The sequence below is a fragment of the Halichoeres trimaculatus genome, unplaced genomic scaffold (genome assembly GCF_033239565.1).
Source record: "Halichoeres trimaculatus isolate MK-OKI-2021-1 unplaced genomic scaffold, fHalTri1.1 fHalTri1_scaffold_16, whole genome shotgun sequence".
Classification (NCBI taxonomy): Eukaryota; Metazoa; Chordata; class Actinopteri; order Labriformes; family Labridae; genus Halichoeres; species Halichoeres trimaculatus.
In genome coordinates, this window is record NW_027437194.1 from 20,022,077 (window position 1) to 20,036,652 (window position 14,576).

The 14,576-nt window shown below is 40.6% G+C and overlaps 1 protein-coding gene across 1 annotated transcript in view; it reads left to right on the forward strand.

Annotated features, from left to right (window-relative positions):
• astn2 (astrotactin 2) overlaps positions 1 to 14,576 on the forward strand; it is a 401,766-nt gene that overhangs the window by 278,790 nt on the left and 108,400 nt on the right. The window contains exons 12-13 of the mRNA XM_074689759.1: positions 4,665 to 4,831; positions 7,030 to 7,218. Of these exons, the coding sequence (XP_074545860.1) occupies positions 4,665 to 4,831; positions 7,030 to 7,218 (356 nt within the window). The remainder of the gene's footprint in view (positions 1 to 4,664; positions 4,832 to 7,029; positions 7,219 to 14,576) is intronic.

Consider the following 14,576-nt stretch of genomic DNA (forward strand, 5'->3'; position numbering starts at 1 on the left):
TTAAACGGACCAAAGACTCCTTACCAAAAGCTGCCCAGTTTGTGTGTGTGTGTGTGTGTGTGCCTTCCCTCTCTCCTTGCACCTCTGAATCCTCTCCTGCTCCCTGAGCACAAATTGCACTCAGGTGCGCAGCAGGCAGAAGGAGGAGACAGTCCAGGGAAACAGAGAGAGAAAGAAGGGGAGCAGCAATACCATCCCTGTCCACAGGGGACACAAGTCATATTAGACCCTATCATGTCTTGCCAAGCCATGTCATAACGTATCGCATTGTCTCACGATGTATCACGATATACTGTGGTGTGTCATGTTGTGATGCATCATGTCACACTGTATTATTTTTTATCATGTCACTTCTTGTCTAATTGTGTTGTCTCAAATCTTGTCACGCTGTATCGTACCGAGCCCTAATGTCGTGTTACATCTTACATATCATGTCCTTTCCAGTCGTATTGTATCTTACAACATGTACCCTGTTCTCATGTCTTGTCCAACTGTATCGTATCAGTATTGTATCGTCCAGCTCATTGGGGATTGCTCTGAGACTGAAAGAGAAGCTTAGCTTCCTCTAAAAGTGGTGATATGTACTGCTGTGTGTACATTTCATTGATAAAAACTGCGCGAGAATTCCTTTATCTTTTGTTCAGAATCAGCTACCTATCACAGGTAACTGGCTTGACCACCTTCTCATTCATCCCCTCAGTGTCTCAGCGCTTTAACACAGTCTAACGCCGGGCGTCTTCTGACTTCAGCAAGGAAGCATAGAGTGGGTCGTTCCACAGTGGAAACTGGACGGTCATTGGACTAATGCTGGGCTTTGTCCCGCCCATCGGACGCTCAGCATCTCTGGGGGTCTATGAGGCAGTGGGCTGGCCTGGACGCTGGGCTTCTGCATGATGATTGGATGATTTGTCTCAGGCCGAATCCCTTTTTGATTGACAGTGAAATGAGCCTGTCAGCGATCTTGAAGTTTAACCCTCTACCGGAGCATCTTCTGAGTTGTTCTGGACTGATCCAGAGGCTTTATAGATCCCTAGAAAGTTTACCTTTCTTAAAAATGACGAGCGTTAAGAGAACACTGGTAAAATCCCTGGAAAAAACACCTGGTTGGTACGACAGGGTCACAGATCATTTTCTTATTCTTCAAAAGGAATGGAGGGTAGAATTTACGCATAAATAAATAAACAAATTTATGATGTAGGCTGGAAAAAAAATGAGCTTCCCCTCCTTGACTGACCAGCAGCCACCACTGGTACAGCTCTGTTCTTTACATCAGTTGTTCAGTCGAATGCATGTGAAGACCTACTCCATTAGTTCATTTATGCCCCACACCTAAATAGTCAGACCCACTCAGATGTAGCACATAAGGCAAATGCAATTATTGGAGTGGTTTTCTGTGGGGGTTGTAAACAGTGGCCCTACCTCTGTAAAGCAAAGTCAGAGTCTTTAACAGTCTTCATGTCAGACTCTCCGTAATCCTTTTATTGATACTCAGTGGTTTGAGCAGACACACATTCAGAGTATGTTGGATGTCTAAAAAATAAAATGATAGTTGCTTGAAATCAACTGTATTTTTTTTTCTTTGGATGTTTAGCTGCCAGTCTTAAAGTCTTTCTAATTGTGCATCTCAACAAGTCAAAGGTGGATGATGTGGGGTGGAAGGAAAACATGTCTTTTGGGATATTTGAGGGTACTGGGATATTTAAGAGCAGGAAAATTCTAGTACTCTCAATTCCTGGGCTTGAAGTCATAAATTTATGAGAGAGAAAAAAAACTGGATATGCTCTCAATTCAAAGTGGAGGAGTCACAGGAGAGAGAATCTCAAATTTATAAGAAAAGGTTGTACTCGCTGTAAGATTTTAGGATTAAGTTAAGAGCCATAAATCTTTGAGAAGAAAGCCAGAAAATTCTGTTTGATTTAATTTTACAGGGACAAAAAAAAAATTGAAAAAAAAATAACGAGAAGGGTTTCCTCCCATTTCTCACATCAGATTGCAACTTTTTCCTGTTGTACTGTTTTTATCTTTGCTTCTGCCACACATAAAGAGGATGGGGTTAAGAGCTTTTCTTTATTCCGGAGACCCCTCAGAGCAGCCGTTTGTATGTTTTCCTTTATGCCTCCAAATGACAAAAATGCTGTAAATAATCAGAATGTATGGAAAGTGTGTCTCTAAAGAAAAATAACAAACTACAATCATTACAGTTCAGAGTTCATAAGTGCTAAAAAGCAGATGTTGTTTCTTGGTTTAATTGCTGATTTAAATACAAAAAGTTGTTTTACGATAACAATGAACCAACTTGACCGAGTTTCTGAAATTAACATAACGCCTGTCAACAATGTTTCCTGTCAGCATTTTCCCCGCCTCAAACACATAAGCTGAGCCAGCAGAAAAGTTCAAGTATGCCCTCTTTGTTTAGTGTTTAAGACTCTTTTGTCTACATAGAAAATGGATAATGGCACCCTAATCATAAACTGTAGGCCATTAAGCAGTCAAGTTATTAGTGGTTAGTAAAATTACATTTTTAATGGAGTTGTTTTGAATGCATCTGCTGAGGTTGCATTTATGCTTAATTGGTATTTATTTAGCTGGAGGAAAAAAATAATTCATTAAAAAAACATCATGCATTTAAAGCTGTACTGTAAATTTGCCTTTCTGTTGTAATTAGAGTTAGTAATCCCCTCCAGATTTCCTCATAGGATGTGTGTATTCAGGTGGATACAATGTGCTTTTTATGGGTTTCATACAGCATAAAGGAAACTGTTCAACTCCAAATAAAAGAAGAGTTTACACTTAAACTTTTAATAAAGAATGGTATCAGAGCACTTTATTTAACTTTATTGTTGCTTTGATTGAACCCATTGACTTCACCTGTATTGGGTGGTGGTTATATGCCACAGAATTTGTTCCCTGTAGAAGATTAAAAAAAAACAAAAAACGGACCCTACTGTCTGATGACCCGCTAGATTTTTTTCTGTCTTTTCCCCTCCTTATTGAACTCCTGTGTACTGCTTGAGTCTCAACTCTCAATGTCCTCTATGTAATTCTACCTTCTGCTTCATTATAAATTAATGGGCTTAATTAATTAAGAGGATGAAAACTACATCACCCAACAGCCATCAAAGTCAGAGCATTCAATTTTAGCATGGTTAGGCTTAGATATTTATTTTAAAGTATGATATAAGCTCAGCAAACAAATTTAACAGACAGTCTCATGGGAGTTAATCAAGTAATCACATTAAATATGAACATTATCTATAAGTGATAATGTGGGGTAGTTCTATGCTATGGAATCTGGTGTGCACTGCAAAGCTAGCAATTAGCCTTACACATAGCATTTGGAATAAGAGTGCCAGCATCTGTGACTAGTCATAGACTGTACAAAACCACAAGCGTAGTCTCAGTAGTATCCAAGCGGCAACCTACTGGAAGTCGCATACACACCAAGCCAAAAAAAATGTTTTCAAAGCTGAAATTAACCTATTTACAGACTGGTTCAAAAAACGTCTGCTGTCTGAATCGCTAATTTTACCATTGGCACACACTGTAGGGGGCTGAATTTTTTTTAACCCAGCACATCAGAGGATATTAAGATCATGAGCTTGCCCAATTACAGGTACAGCTCATGTCATGTGACCGACAGGCACCCTTCAGCTGTACGGGAAGCCCTTGCCACTATCAGTATGGCTGTGATTGCCGATGTGCTTCATTTCCCAATTCAGAAACAGACAGGTGACGTCGGGAGACTATGTACATGTTTTATACAGTCTATGGGGGTATCATTAATCGGTGTCAGATGCAGGGTTTTATTGCAAAAGTAAACATGTTTACAGCCTGATACAAAAAAAACGGCTTAGGTCTGAGTTGCTTTTTTATGTTTTTGTTTTGGTACACACTTTACAGGGAGCAGTTTTTGTGAAAGACTTTATTTCCGAAGTTGTTAGATTTAATGGTTTTGTGCATGTAAGGGCGTGGCTGACTTGACTCACCGGTAGGCGCCCTGTAGCTGTCTGCAGAAAGTTAAAAGCCTCGCCTCTTTACCTCTTCCAAACTCAGACAATGGGTTTCAAACTAATCCTTATTATCAAAATAAACAATTTCTTCACCATCATTTCCTGCCAATTGACAATAGCGATTTCCGACAGCACCAAATTCTTAATCATTGCTTACATTCTTTGTTGGTGTACAGAGGGTGAAGACATCAGTATCTTGTCGGTTTGAAGGTTCACCATGAGAGCTAAACACATGAGGAGTTTTCTTTCTACTATTGAAAAAAAAATCCCTGTGTCGACTGACAATTCCATTCATCTCTATTTAGGAGATGCCAATATGAGGATTTTTTCCCCTGTGCTTTAAGACAACCACATTTCCTGCATCATCTCAAATAGATAACATAATTGCCAACTTCCATTCTTCATTCACTGAATCTCTGTCTCCTTTCTCAAACTCCCACTGCCCACTTCCTCTCTCTGATCTCACTATCTGTGCCTCCTCAGTGCTGCCTGATCCTGATTAAAATGCGCACGCTGACCTCTGCGCCTCACTCTCTTCTTCTCTCTCCCTAATTTATGCTTTCCTCCTCACCCTCCCTCCACTCCCTCCCCCGCCCTACCCCCCTCCAACTCCCCTCTCCTTCCTCCCTCTCTTTTTCTTTTTTTCTCTCGCAGTGTCCTGAGGGGCTGAGGCCAATGAAGGATGGCTCAGGTTGCTATGACTACTCCAGGAGCATTGACTGCACGGATAGCTTCAATGGAGGCTGCGAACAGCTGTGTCTCCAGCAGCTCGTGCCCCTCGAAGATGACCCCAGTTCCAGCAATGTGCTGATGTTTTGCGGGTGAGGATAACGTACAGTTAAAAAAAGTAATGAAAGACGCCCGTGGGGTGGAAATAAAGCTTGCTCATGAAATTGGCTCTGTGATTGATGTTTCTATCGAGGAGTTCTTCCCCAGGCAAATGAGGGAAATGAGATGTGTAAGTAAGGAAGGATTACTGATTTCATAAATACAGTTTTAATACTTAAGTGCTAGGAGATATTTGCCTGTATTACAATTAAAACTAAGCTTTGTTTCACTGTTGAGTATTGCTTTATCATGTCAACACAATTTGTGGCCCCCCTAATAATTCCCAATATTTCATTTACAGACCAAGCTCTAAAGCATGTTCTGTATTTACTGCCCCGGTTGGGAATGTGTCATAGCTGCTTGTTTTGCCTGGGACTGAAATATGACTGTATGTTGTATAATAGCAAAATGGATATTGTTTTTTGGTGATCAAACCCCCAGTTTATGAAAATGTTTCACTGTTCTGCCTTCATGTCGAAGTCTACAAATCTGCTGCAATTTGAGGGAAGTATTGCCAACAACAGCAGGGTCCTTTTTCCCCTCTGAGGCGCAGAGACGTGATCAGCTGTGTGAGCACAAACCTCAGTGCCAGCCAACAGTCGAAGAAAATCAAAGTCCTCTGTAAGGATGGATTGTACAGATAAATGGAGGAGATATGATGTTTGGGCTGATTGCACAGTCTGCTGAATTCTACCCCATCGGAAATTGTTTCCAGCACAGCACTTGCATTCAAAATCTCTGCAGTGACTATGGAAGTGCTTACTGAGTAGCAGACTTTTTGGCAAGAGTTAAGTGTACAAGTCCGATTGTTTTTTAAAAAAGAACTGTAAAATAATAACTTGCCAAACAATTTTTGCACAGCCAGGATATTATCTAACTGCTAAAGCTTGGATTTTGCCAGATGGCAAGAGAGAACACCAAGGGTATTGACTTTGTTGTTTTTTGTTTGAACACTGGCAATTTGTATATCACTTTCTAAAAATTAAAGTGTCACGTCAACTTAGAGCAAGTTTGGACCACACTGTTATTATGTCATTATCAGGGACCTAACATTAATTGGCAACAGTTTGGAGAAACTTCCATTACACAGGCAAGAAACCTCAATTAGAGCTATGTTAGACATTCATCAGTGTGTCCATAAATCTGAAGCAGGTGGACAGAAAATTAGTAACATGTAATGATAAGACATAAACCAGCTTAGCATAAAAAAGTAAGTACATTATTGTTTGTCAGATTATCTTAGTGGTGACAAGGCTTCTTAACAATAAATCGTATACCCTTGGAAAGATTGTCTATTTCCCTTTTAACCATTACATACAGGTACTTTATATTTTGCACATCACATCCACTGCATTGAAATCAGACCTGACCTGTGTAATGCAATCCAGGTCCAAGTATCAGCCTTCACATTAGTGCCAGTAGTAAGTGGTCTGCTTTGGTCTTTTGAGATAAGCAAATGTTAATTTTAGATTTTTTAAAAATGGCAGTATAGTCCAGGAAAAAACAATTTGGAAATTTGTTTTGTTGATCTGGATTTTAGATGCCTGGTTTGAAATTTACACGTCACCATTTTAATTTTTTTTGTTTGTGTGGTCAAAACCACATTAATGAACTTCATTGTTCACTTCATGTACTGTACTGTTGCTGTACCTCTATACCACCATGTGACTTGTGGAAATATTTAGATAAATGTTGATTCAGAGTTTTTTAAAATTTGATTCAAAATGACATATACAAATTCATGATAACAATGAACCTGAGGTCTGACCCAGACAGTTTTTTTTTTTATTAAAGTCCTCCGATTTTGTTTGTACCAGTGATAAAATTTCTACAAAACAGTGCGTTTTTGTTTTACTTTATTGTCCAAAGAATGTCAAGCAGCATGGTAGACCCTTTGCCTCTTTGAAAAAAGTTTGGACCCCCCTGGTTTAGTTCAAAGTAGGTATATCTTTGTAAGATATCTCTACTTCTACATGTACAGTGTCTAACTCCCAGATGTAGATGTCTTTGTTTGGGTTCATACTGTCAGTCATCCAGATCTCTTGGGTTTTGTAGAAACCTTTATCATCAACATGATTACAATTTTGCTGCGACCAGCACTAGTATTGCACATCCTTTCACCCTAATTGTAAAAGGTTTACAAACATGGAACTGTGTACATTGTATTGACAGCTCTTCTGTTCCCCCCAAGGTGTGTGCAGGAGTACAAACTCGCAGAGGACGGCCGCTCCTGCCTCCTGCAGTCAGACAACTGTGAGGGACCCAAATGCCCAAGGCAGGATGTTCACTTCAATGACACGCTGTTTGGTGAAATGCTGCATGGATACAACAACAAAACCCAGCAAGTCAACTTGGGACAGATATTCCAAATGACCTTCCGGTAACCAGCAACACACATTTACACTTTGATTTCACTGTTCTTTTTACCTTTGTTGACTTGTACACAGAATCACATCAGTTTCTATCTACTCTATCATCTTTATTTGAAACACACTCCTGTTATCTGCATCCACTGTTGTATCTTTGACTGACAATCTCGCCTTGGGATCTTTTGTTGCATGTCTCAACTGTTTACACTCATCCAATGTCTCCAAAGACACATCATCAAGAGTAACCGCTGTCTTTTATCGGATTTTGGACTTGTAGGAGAGATAGAGGACTAAAGATCTCTGCAGAGCCGCTTTGAGAATCAGCAGTCAGGGTTCACCGTTGGGGTGCTGCATCTTTGTTTGCACAGATGTGTGTCGAGAGAGAAGGAGGGTAGAAGGAGGTGGAGAGAGTGATGGTTGAGTGAGGCTCTCCCTAAACTGTCAGCGTCTGAAAACCTGGCTCACTCTGATAAGTCTCACGCTGTTTGTTGTGAAATGCTCCCGTAATCACAGCGAGATGATGAAGGTCTATCTATGCGCAAATACAGCGCACATGGAAAATCTCACACAGCTTATATCAGGCTGCCTTTGTGTCTGTCTTTCACTTTCACTCATTCACTCATGCAGGCTGGAACCATACATCTACACCCTGTTTCAAGTCACCGTGAAATTCTTTTCATCTCCTCTGCCCTTTGGGCCACAAAGGTTGTGCTTGGATAAATGCTGCCACACAATTGGTCTGCTGTACATCTTCAGGGTCAGGCTTTTGTAATGTGTTGTTGCTGAATTACACTTTCTACTGCAACTTCCATGGAAACAGAGGAAAATTTTACAGCTTTTCCTGTAACATTTTTTAATCAAATGATCAGAAATCATTGAAAACCAATTAGAATTCTAGCATTTGTCAGATAAGGTCCACATTTTATTCAAAGAAAGTGCCATGAGTGTTATTTAAATGACGTAAAATGACTCTTTTGGTTGTCTGAGGCACTTCACAGAAATGTTCTTTAGCTCAGGAGCTGTGATTTCACATAATTCTTCAACGTAGTCAGCTTTTGCTGTTAGCAAAAAAAAAAAAAAATGCATTCAGAAAGGCTGTAATATAAATTATACCTTTTGAGAACTCTTTCAGATGAACTAGCTCTATCTGGCTTGAAATTGAATTTGAAGTTGAAAGCCAAAGCACTTGATCATGTGCTTCCAATCTTGAAGACATCTCAGGGATATGGCTGTTGAAGTCATATTTTCACAGGAGGGAACAGGGGCAGACATGTTTTTACCTGCGTTTTAAGAAGTTCAGAGATGAGGCCTCGAAGAAATTCTGGCAAACTGTCCGGCAGCTCAGAAGCTACTGACCTTAACTGAGAGTATAGCTGGGCAGTGGAAAGAATACTTCGAGGATCTCCTTAGTGCATTTTGTTGAGCAAGTAGAGCCAGAAGACTTGGGGTTGGATCTTCCCTTTACTGAGGGTAAAGTTGCTGAGAGAGTTGAACAACTCCACAGCAGCAAAGTCCCGGGGTTGGACAAGATCAATCGGAGTTCCTCAAGGCTCTTGATGTTGTAGGACTGTCCTGTCTGACATGTCTCTGCAACATTTCACAAACATCAGGGACAGCGCCTCTGGATTGGCAGACTGGGGTGGTGGTTACTTTTTTCAAGATGGAGGACCAGAGAGTGTATTCCAAACTACAGGGGGATCACACTCCTCAGCCTCCCTGGTAAGGTCTACTCCAGGGTGCTGGAGAGGAGAGGCCAACGGTTGGTCGAACCTCAGATTAGGAGGAACAATGTGGTTTTCGTCCTGGCCATGGAACATTGGACCAGCTCTATACCCTTGCAAGGGTGCTGGAGGGGTCATGGGAGTTTGCCCAACCAGTCCACATGTGCTTTGTGGATCTGGAAAAGACTTTTGACTGTGTTCCCGAGGTATCTTGTTGAGGGAGCCCCGGGAATATGGAGTTGATGGCTGGTTGTTACGGGCTATTTGGTCTCTGTATTTCCAGAGTGAGAGCTTGGTTTGTATTGCCAACAGTAAGTCAAACTCGTTTCCAATCAGGATTGGACCCCACCAGGGCTGCCCTTTATCACAGATTCTGCTCATCACTTTCATGGACAGGATTTCTAGGCCCAGCCAAGTGGTGGAGGGAGTCAGGTTTGGGGGTCTCAGATTCCATCTCTGCTTTTACAGATGATGTGGTCCTTTTGGCTTCATCAAACACTGATCTGAGTGTGAAGCAACCAGGATGAAGATCAGCACCTCTAAGTTTGTGGCCATGGTTCTCAGTCAGAAAAGGGTGGACTTCCCACTCCAGGCTGGAAGAGAGTCTTTTCCCCAAGTGGAAGAATTTAAGTATCTCAGGGGTCTTGTTCACAAGTAAGGGGGAAAATAGAGTGAGAGACTGATAGATGGATCAGGGCGTCGGCAGTGATGCGGACGCTATACTGGTCTATGGTGGTGAAGAGAGAGATGAGCCAGAAGGCAAGGCTCTCAATTTACCAGTCAATCTACGTTCGGACCCTCACCATGGCCATGAGCTGTGGGTAGTGACTGAAAGAACAAGATTGCAGATACAAGCAGTTGAAATTAGCTTTCACCACAGGATATTTGGGCCTTAGAGATAGGGTTTGGAGCTGGCATATTCAGGAGAGGCTCAAAGTAAAGCCGCTGCTCCTTTAAGGAGCCAGATGAGGTGGTTCGGGCATCTGGTGAGGGTGCCTCCTGGAAGCCTCCCTGGGGAGGTGTTACAGGCATGTCCAACTGGGAGGAAACCCCAGAGTAGACGCAGGACACGGTGGCAAGGCAAGGCAAGTTTATTTATATAGCACATTTCAGCAAGGCAATTCAAAGTGCTTTACAGACGAAAAAAAATCAAAGAAAACAATTAAAATTCATTTAAAAGTAGATTAAAATTATTTTGATAAAATTAAACAAAATAAGATTTAAAAAAAGTTTTAACAGATTTTAAGCCCATCTTTATTAGCCGATCTCTTAACCTGTGCTTTATCACTTTATCACAGGGACTTAACTGAAAACTGTCTTTAATTAAAAAAAAATAAAATACAACCACTCCAAACAAAAGTCCTGTAATCTCTCTTCTTATGCTCCTTTTCTACATTACAGCTGTGCATCTCTAAGTCTGCACCTTTGCTTACAGAGTTTGTGGTATAGTAAAGATAGAAGCGCTTCAAAAATGGGACATAAAAAGAACAAGTTCACTCCAGTGGAAACAGTGCCATCATGTCTGCTAATCATGTTTCTTGCTCTAAATGCAGGATCGACATCATCTAGTTAAGACTGTGCTGAAGCGTCAAACACATTTTTAAGCTGAATGGTGTGCTGCTTATTTGTCTCTCAGAGCCTTGTCCTTGCACATTGTTTCTTTTTAATTAAGTTTTAGTTAAACATTTATTTAACCAGGTTGGTCCCATTAAGGTTAAAAATTACTTTTTCAAGGAAAATCTGGAAAAGAAAGTCAGCAGTAAAAGAAAAAAACTAAAATTTACGGACACAGACACACAGGGTACACAAGAACAATTGGAAAGCACCTAAACAAATTTTAATCAAAGATCAACAAAGTTTAAAAAAAAGTTGGTTTTGTAACCAGATCAATGGAAATCAATGATATTGTCAAGCGGTTGCTCCTAAGTCTACATTTTGCAACACTAGCTCCTTGAGTTTTCAAGTTATTCTGCAATAAGTTCCAGGTCAAGGGTTCAGAATACCCAAAAGCCCTTTTTCCAATTTCAATTCCAGCTTTTGAGACCAAGGGCATGGAAGGGTCCTGGAAGCACAATAAAGACTGACAAGCACATTCCTGTGTGACAAATAACACACACAGAGACACACACACAGAAAATGGGATAGCAGACCAAAATTTGTCATGTAAATAAAAGTGTACCAACGAATCAGTTTACAGGTTGCCAGAGATGGTCATCAGACTTGGGGGTAAAACCTAAACCTCAGAGAGCCTGCCTTGGTCTGTGCAAGCAGCTTTAGCCATTGATGTGATTTTATTTAATAAAAGAAAAATAAATTCTTTGTCTTTAATCCTCAGGTTGTTCTGGGGTCATTTTGATCCAAACTGAAATCCTTTCTGTTAAAAAATAGGATATTCTTTTTTGTAAACAAGGTCTGCTGGCCCTAAATTCCTAAAAAACATGTAATAAAATAAAAATTAAAAACTTATGTGGTATGAAAATATTTTATATGTTAGCATTACCATAGCAAAACACGGTGGGGTAATTTTTCGCCCCAGAGGCCAAAGGTGTAATATTAATAACAATAATACATTTTGTTTAAAAGTGCCTTTCAAAACACTCAAGGACGCTGTACAGTTAATTCAAAAAACATTATTAAAAGACAAGTACAATAAACATAAATAAAACTAACTGACAAGTGGAAGTGACATGGAGTTAAGTGGATCAGTGGGAGTGTACTGCACACCGAAGGACATTATGAGGGTTACATAATGTTTTTATGTAAGTTTTTTTCAAAGGTTTTCTCTTCTAGGCATGCAACAATAACAATCAAAAGACTACATTGAAGGTTGGATTACATTATATTTTTGACGTTACTCACAGGGCCAGCAGTTTGAGACCCCTGGATTAAGCAACGCATAGAGAACATGGTTTTACATCACTGTGTTGTTAAGATGAGTTTGTACTTAATAGCCACACATCTTAGGTGTGAGACTCCAGAGCTGAGCTGGACTGAAATAAAAGCTACAGTCTTAGAAGGGGATTACTGACTTTGATCACCTAAAGAGCCCTAATCTTAAAAAAGCTTCAAACCCATCTTAAGAGAATGTCTTAGACAGACTGACATGTCTGCTGTCTGGTGTAGGAAAAAGGGCCTTGTTCTCTTAGCTTACCCACTTGGGAACTCCCCTTAAATACCCCAAACATGGCACAGTTTGACGGATAAAACAAAGGCAAAGTTTGAAGCTTTATAAAAACCAGGGGGGAAGAGCTGAAGGTTCATCCACTTGCCCTGCAGCAGTGGGGAGCACAGTGGGTCTCCTGCCTCCAGTCTCCAGGCCGGTACTACACACTGGGTTACATCAATCTGTGGACGGTAAAGGGATTTGCACTCAAGCCTGGGCTCCTGTGGGGTTAGACACACGACAGGTTTAAAACTAGTCAAACATCCTGACAGCTCTGAGTCACGCTCAACAAGCAATGGAGGATCTGAGGTTTTCTATAGTTTTTCTTGAATGTGAGAATACATTTGTGAGAAAAAAAGGAGAGAAAACATCCACAGGAGCATTAGCTTTTTTATGTACAGGATTTGCAGTGACTGTCCAGAGTAGAGAGTTGGTGACATCTCTCTGCTGCAACAAAAAATAAAACAATTACAAACCAAAGTTTTCTTCTGCTCTGCTAATTGTACTCTCAGTTTTTAGCTCAATACTGCATCCCCAGTCTTCCACCAGGATGCCGCAATGCTCAAACACAATCATCATTAACTTGAGTACGAGCTGACAGACACTTTCATTGGCCGTTTTTTCCCTCTGTCTGATAAAATCCTTTTGTTTGTCTGTTAGACTTCTCATAAAATTGTGGTCCCTTGGAAAAAAAAAATCTTTATGGAAGATCTGTAAAGGAGAGAGTCTCCCTGCAGTTATGCTGTATCTGCAGTGAAGAGCACTCAATAAATATCTTGTTAAAAGGACGGTATTTCCACTCACTTAATATAAAGTTTATAGTCACTCAGCATACAGCTCCCCAGCCTGTCTTTATCAGTCAAGATTCAAGAAAATAACCTCTAGTTGGGGCTCAAAATACATAAAATAACATTCACACTCATTAGGCAATGAAACCAAAAGTTACAAAAAGAAGTAGAAGTATGAGGGGGATTCTGAAACTTTTACTGAGTGGAGCAGCTGAGAGGAGGAGTGAAGGAGGTGGGAAGGGTTTTTAATGATGCCGACTACTTGTCCTCCTGCGGCACAGCTATCATGTTCTGAAAACAGGATGTTGAGGCTCCTGCTGTTTTTCAGTGTTAGTTCTTTTCAGCCACTAGGGGGTGGTTCTCCATTCTCAAAGCTTTGTTTACTTCCTCAATAACTGCATGAAAAAGCTAAAGCCAGTGTTCATACTAATAGAGGTGGTACAGAGTATCAATGTGTCAACAAATTGCATACCCTACCCTGTGTGATACAATCATCAATATGCAGGCAATAAAAATTCCTTGGATAGCTTTCTCCAACAGTTTGACTGCCATTGTCACTACTTGATAACTCCACAAGATGGCAGCAGTTGCAATTTTAAGCTGGATATGAACAGCAGTTTATTGATCACAGAAGAAGTAGACAACTGCTCACTACCATTACATTGTTCTTTTACCATTAATTATAACAGTATTGTCATATTGTCGTTTTTGTGGGCCAAGTGTCCCAAGCCCTGATAAACAATGAGGGTTGTCAAGAAGGGCACTGGATATAAAACTGGGCAATATGAACACCAGGAACACAGTTAAGTGTTAAGACCCCGGAAAGGGGAAAAGCCAAAAAGGAAGAAGAAGTTTGATGCTCCTGGTGATTTCTTTCTTGCTTTGTTAGTCAGACAGAAATTGGATAGGCGTACTGCAGCCTCCATAGGAAAAAGGTTAAATGTAGGTCCTTCACATTTGTTTATTGAAGTTGGATTTCATGAGCTGTACCCTGAAGCACAGCTAGTCTTCCATGGGTCCAGGCTAAAAACAAACATAAAATTTCTCATAAATAACAATAATAATAGTTGAAAGGACTTGTACAGTGCTTTTGCAAATACTCAAGGACTCTTGACATATTGTGCAAGACGGGCCGAAGATGATGCCAAAGTTATGAACTTCTAGAGAGGATGTGAATGTGTTATCACTTGGTGAGCCGATAAGACTAAGTTAAAATTTATTGCAGATGAGTTTGAGAAAGCTGTGGTTAATCCAGTGTTAGTGGGGGTGGAAAGAATGGCAGGAGTGACGTTTTTCTGTGGATGAAGAGTTGGGTATCATCAGCGTAGAAGTAGAAGTGAAGTCCATGATAGAATGTAATGTAGAGCATGTAGAGGATAAAAAAGAGGGTTCCAAGCACTGATGCTTGAGGGACACCATGAGTAAAGGTGTTGGAGTTACATACAGTCTATATGTTGTATTAAAGACAGGTTGTGATCCCTCTTGGTGATCAGGTACCTAACAAAAACCAGCCCTTCCAAGATGACTAACCCATGTTAGGGGTTGGGGTTGTGTAACTTTTTCAGCTGGTGAGATACTCAGGTGCCAGTTTACCTAAGTGGATGAATCTGCTGCTGCACATGCAAAGGCCAAAGTCCTTGAAGGCTGGACTCCCTCCCCCAATAAGAGCATGAAGGAGCACAGAATATAATCTAAAA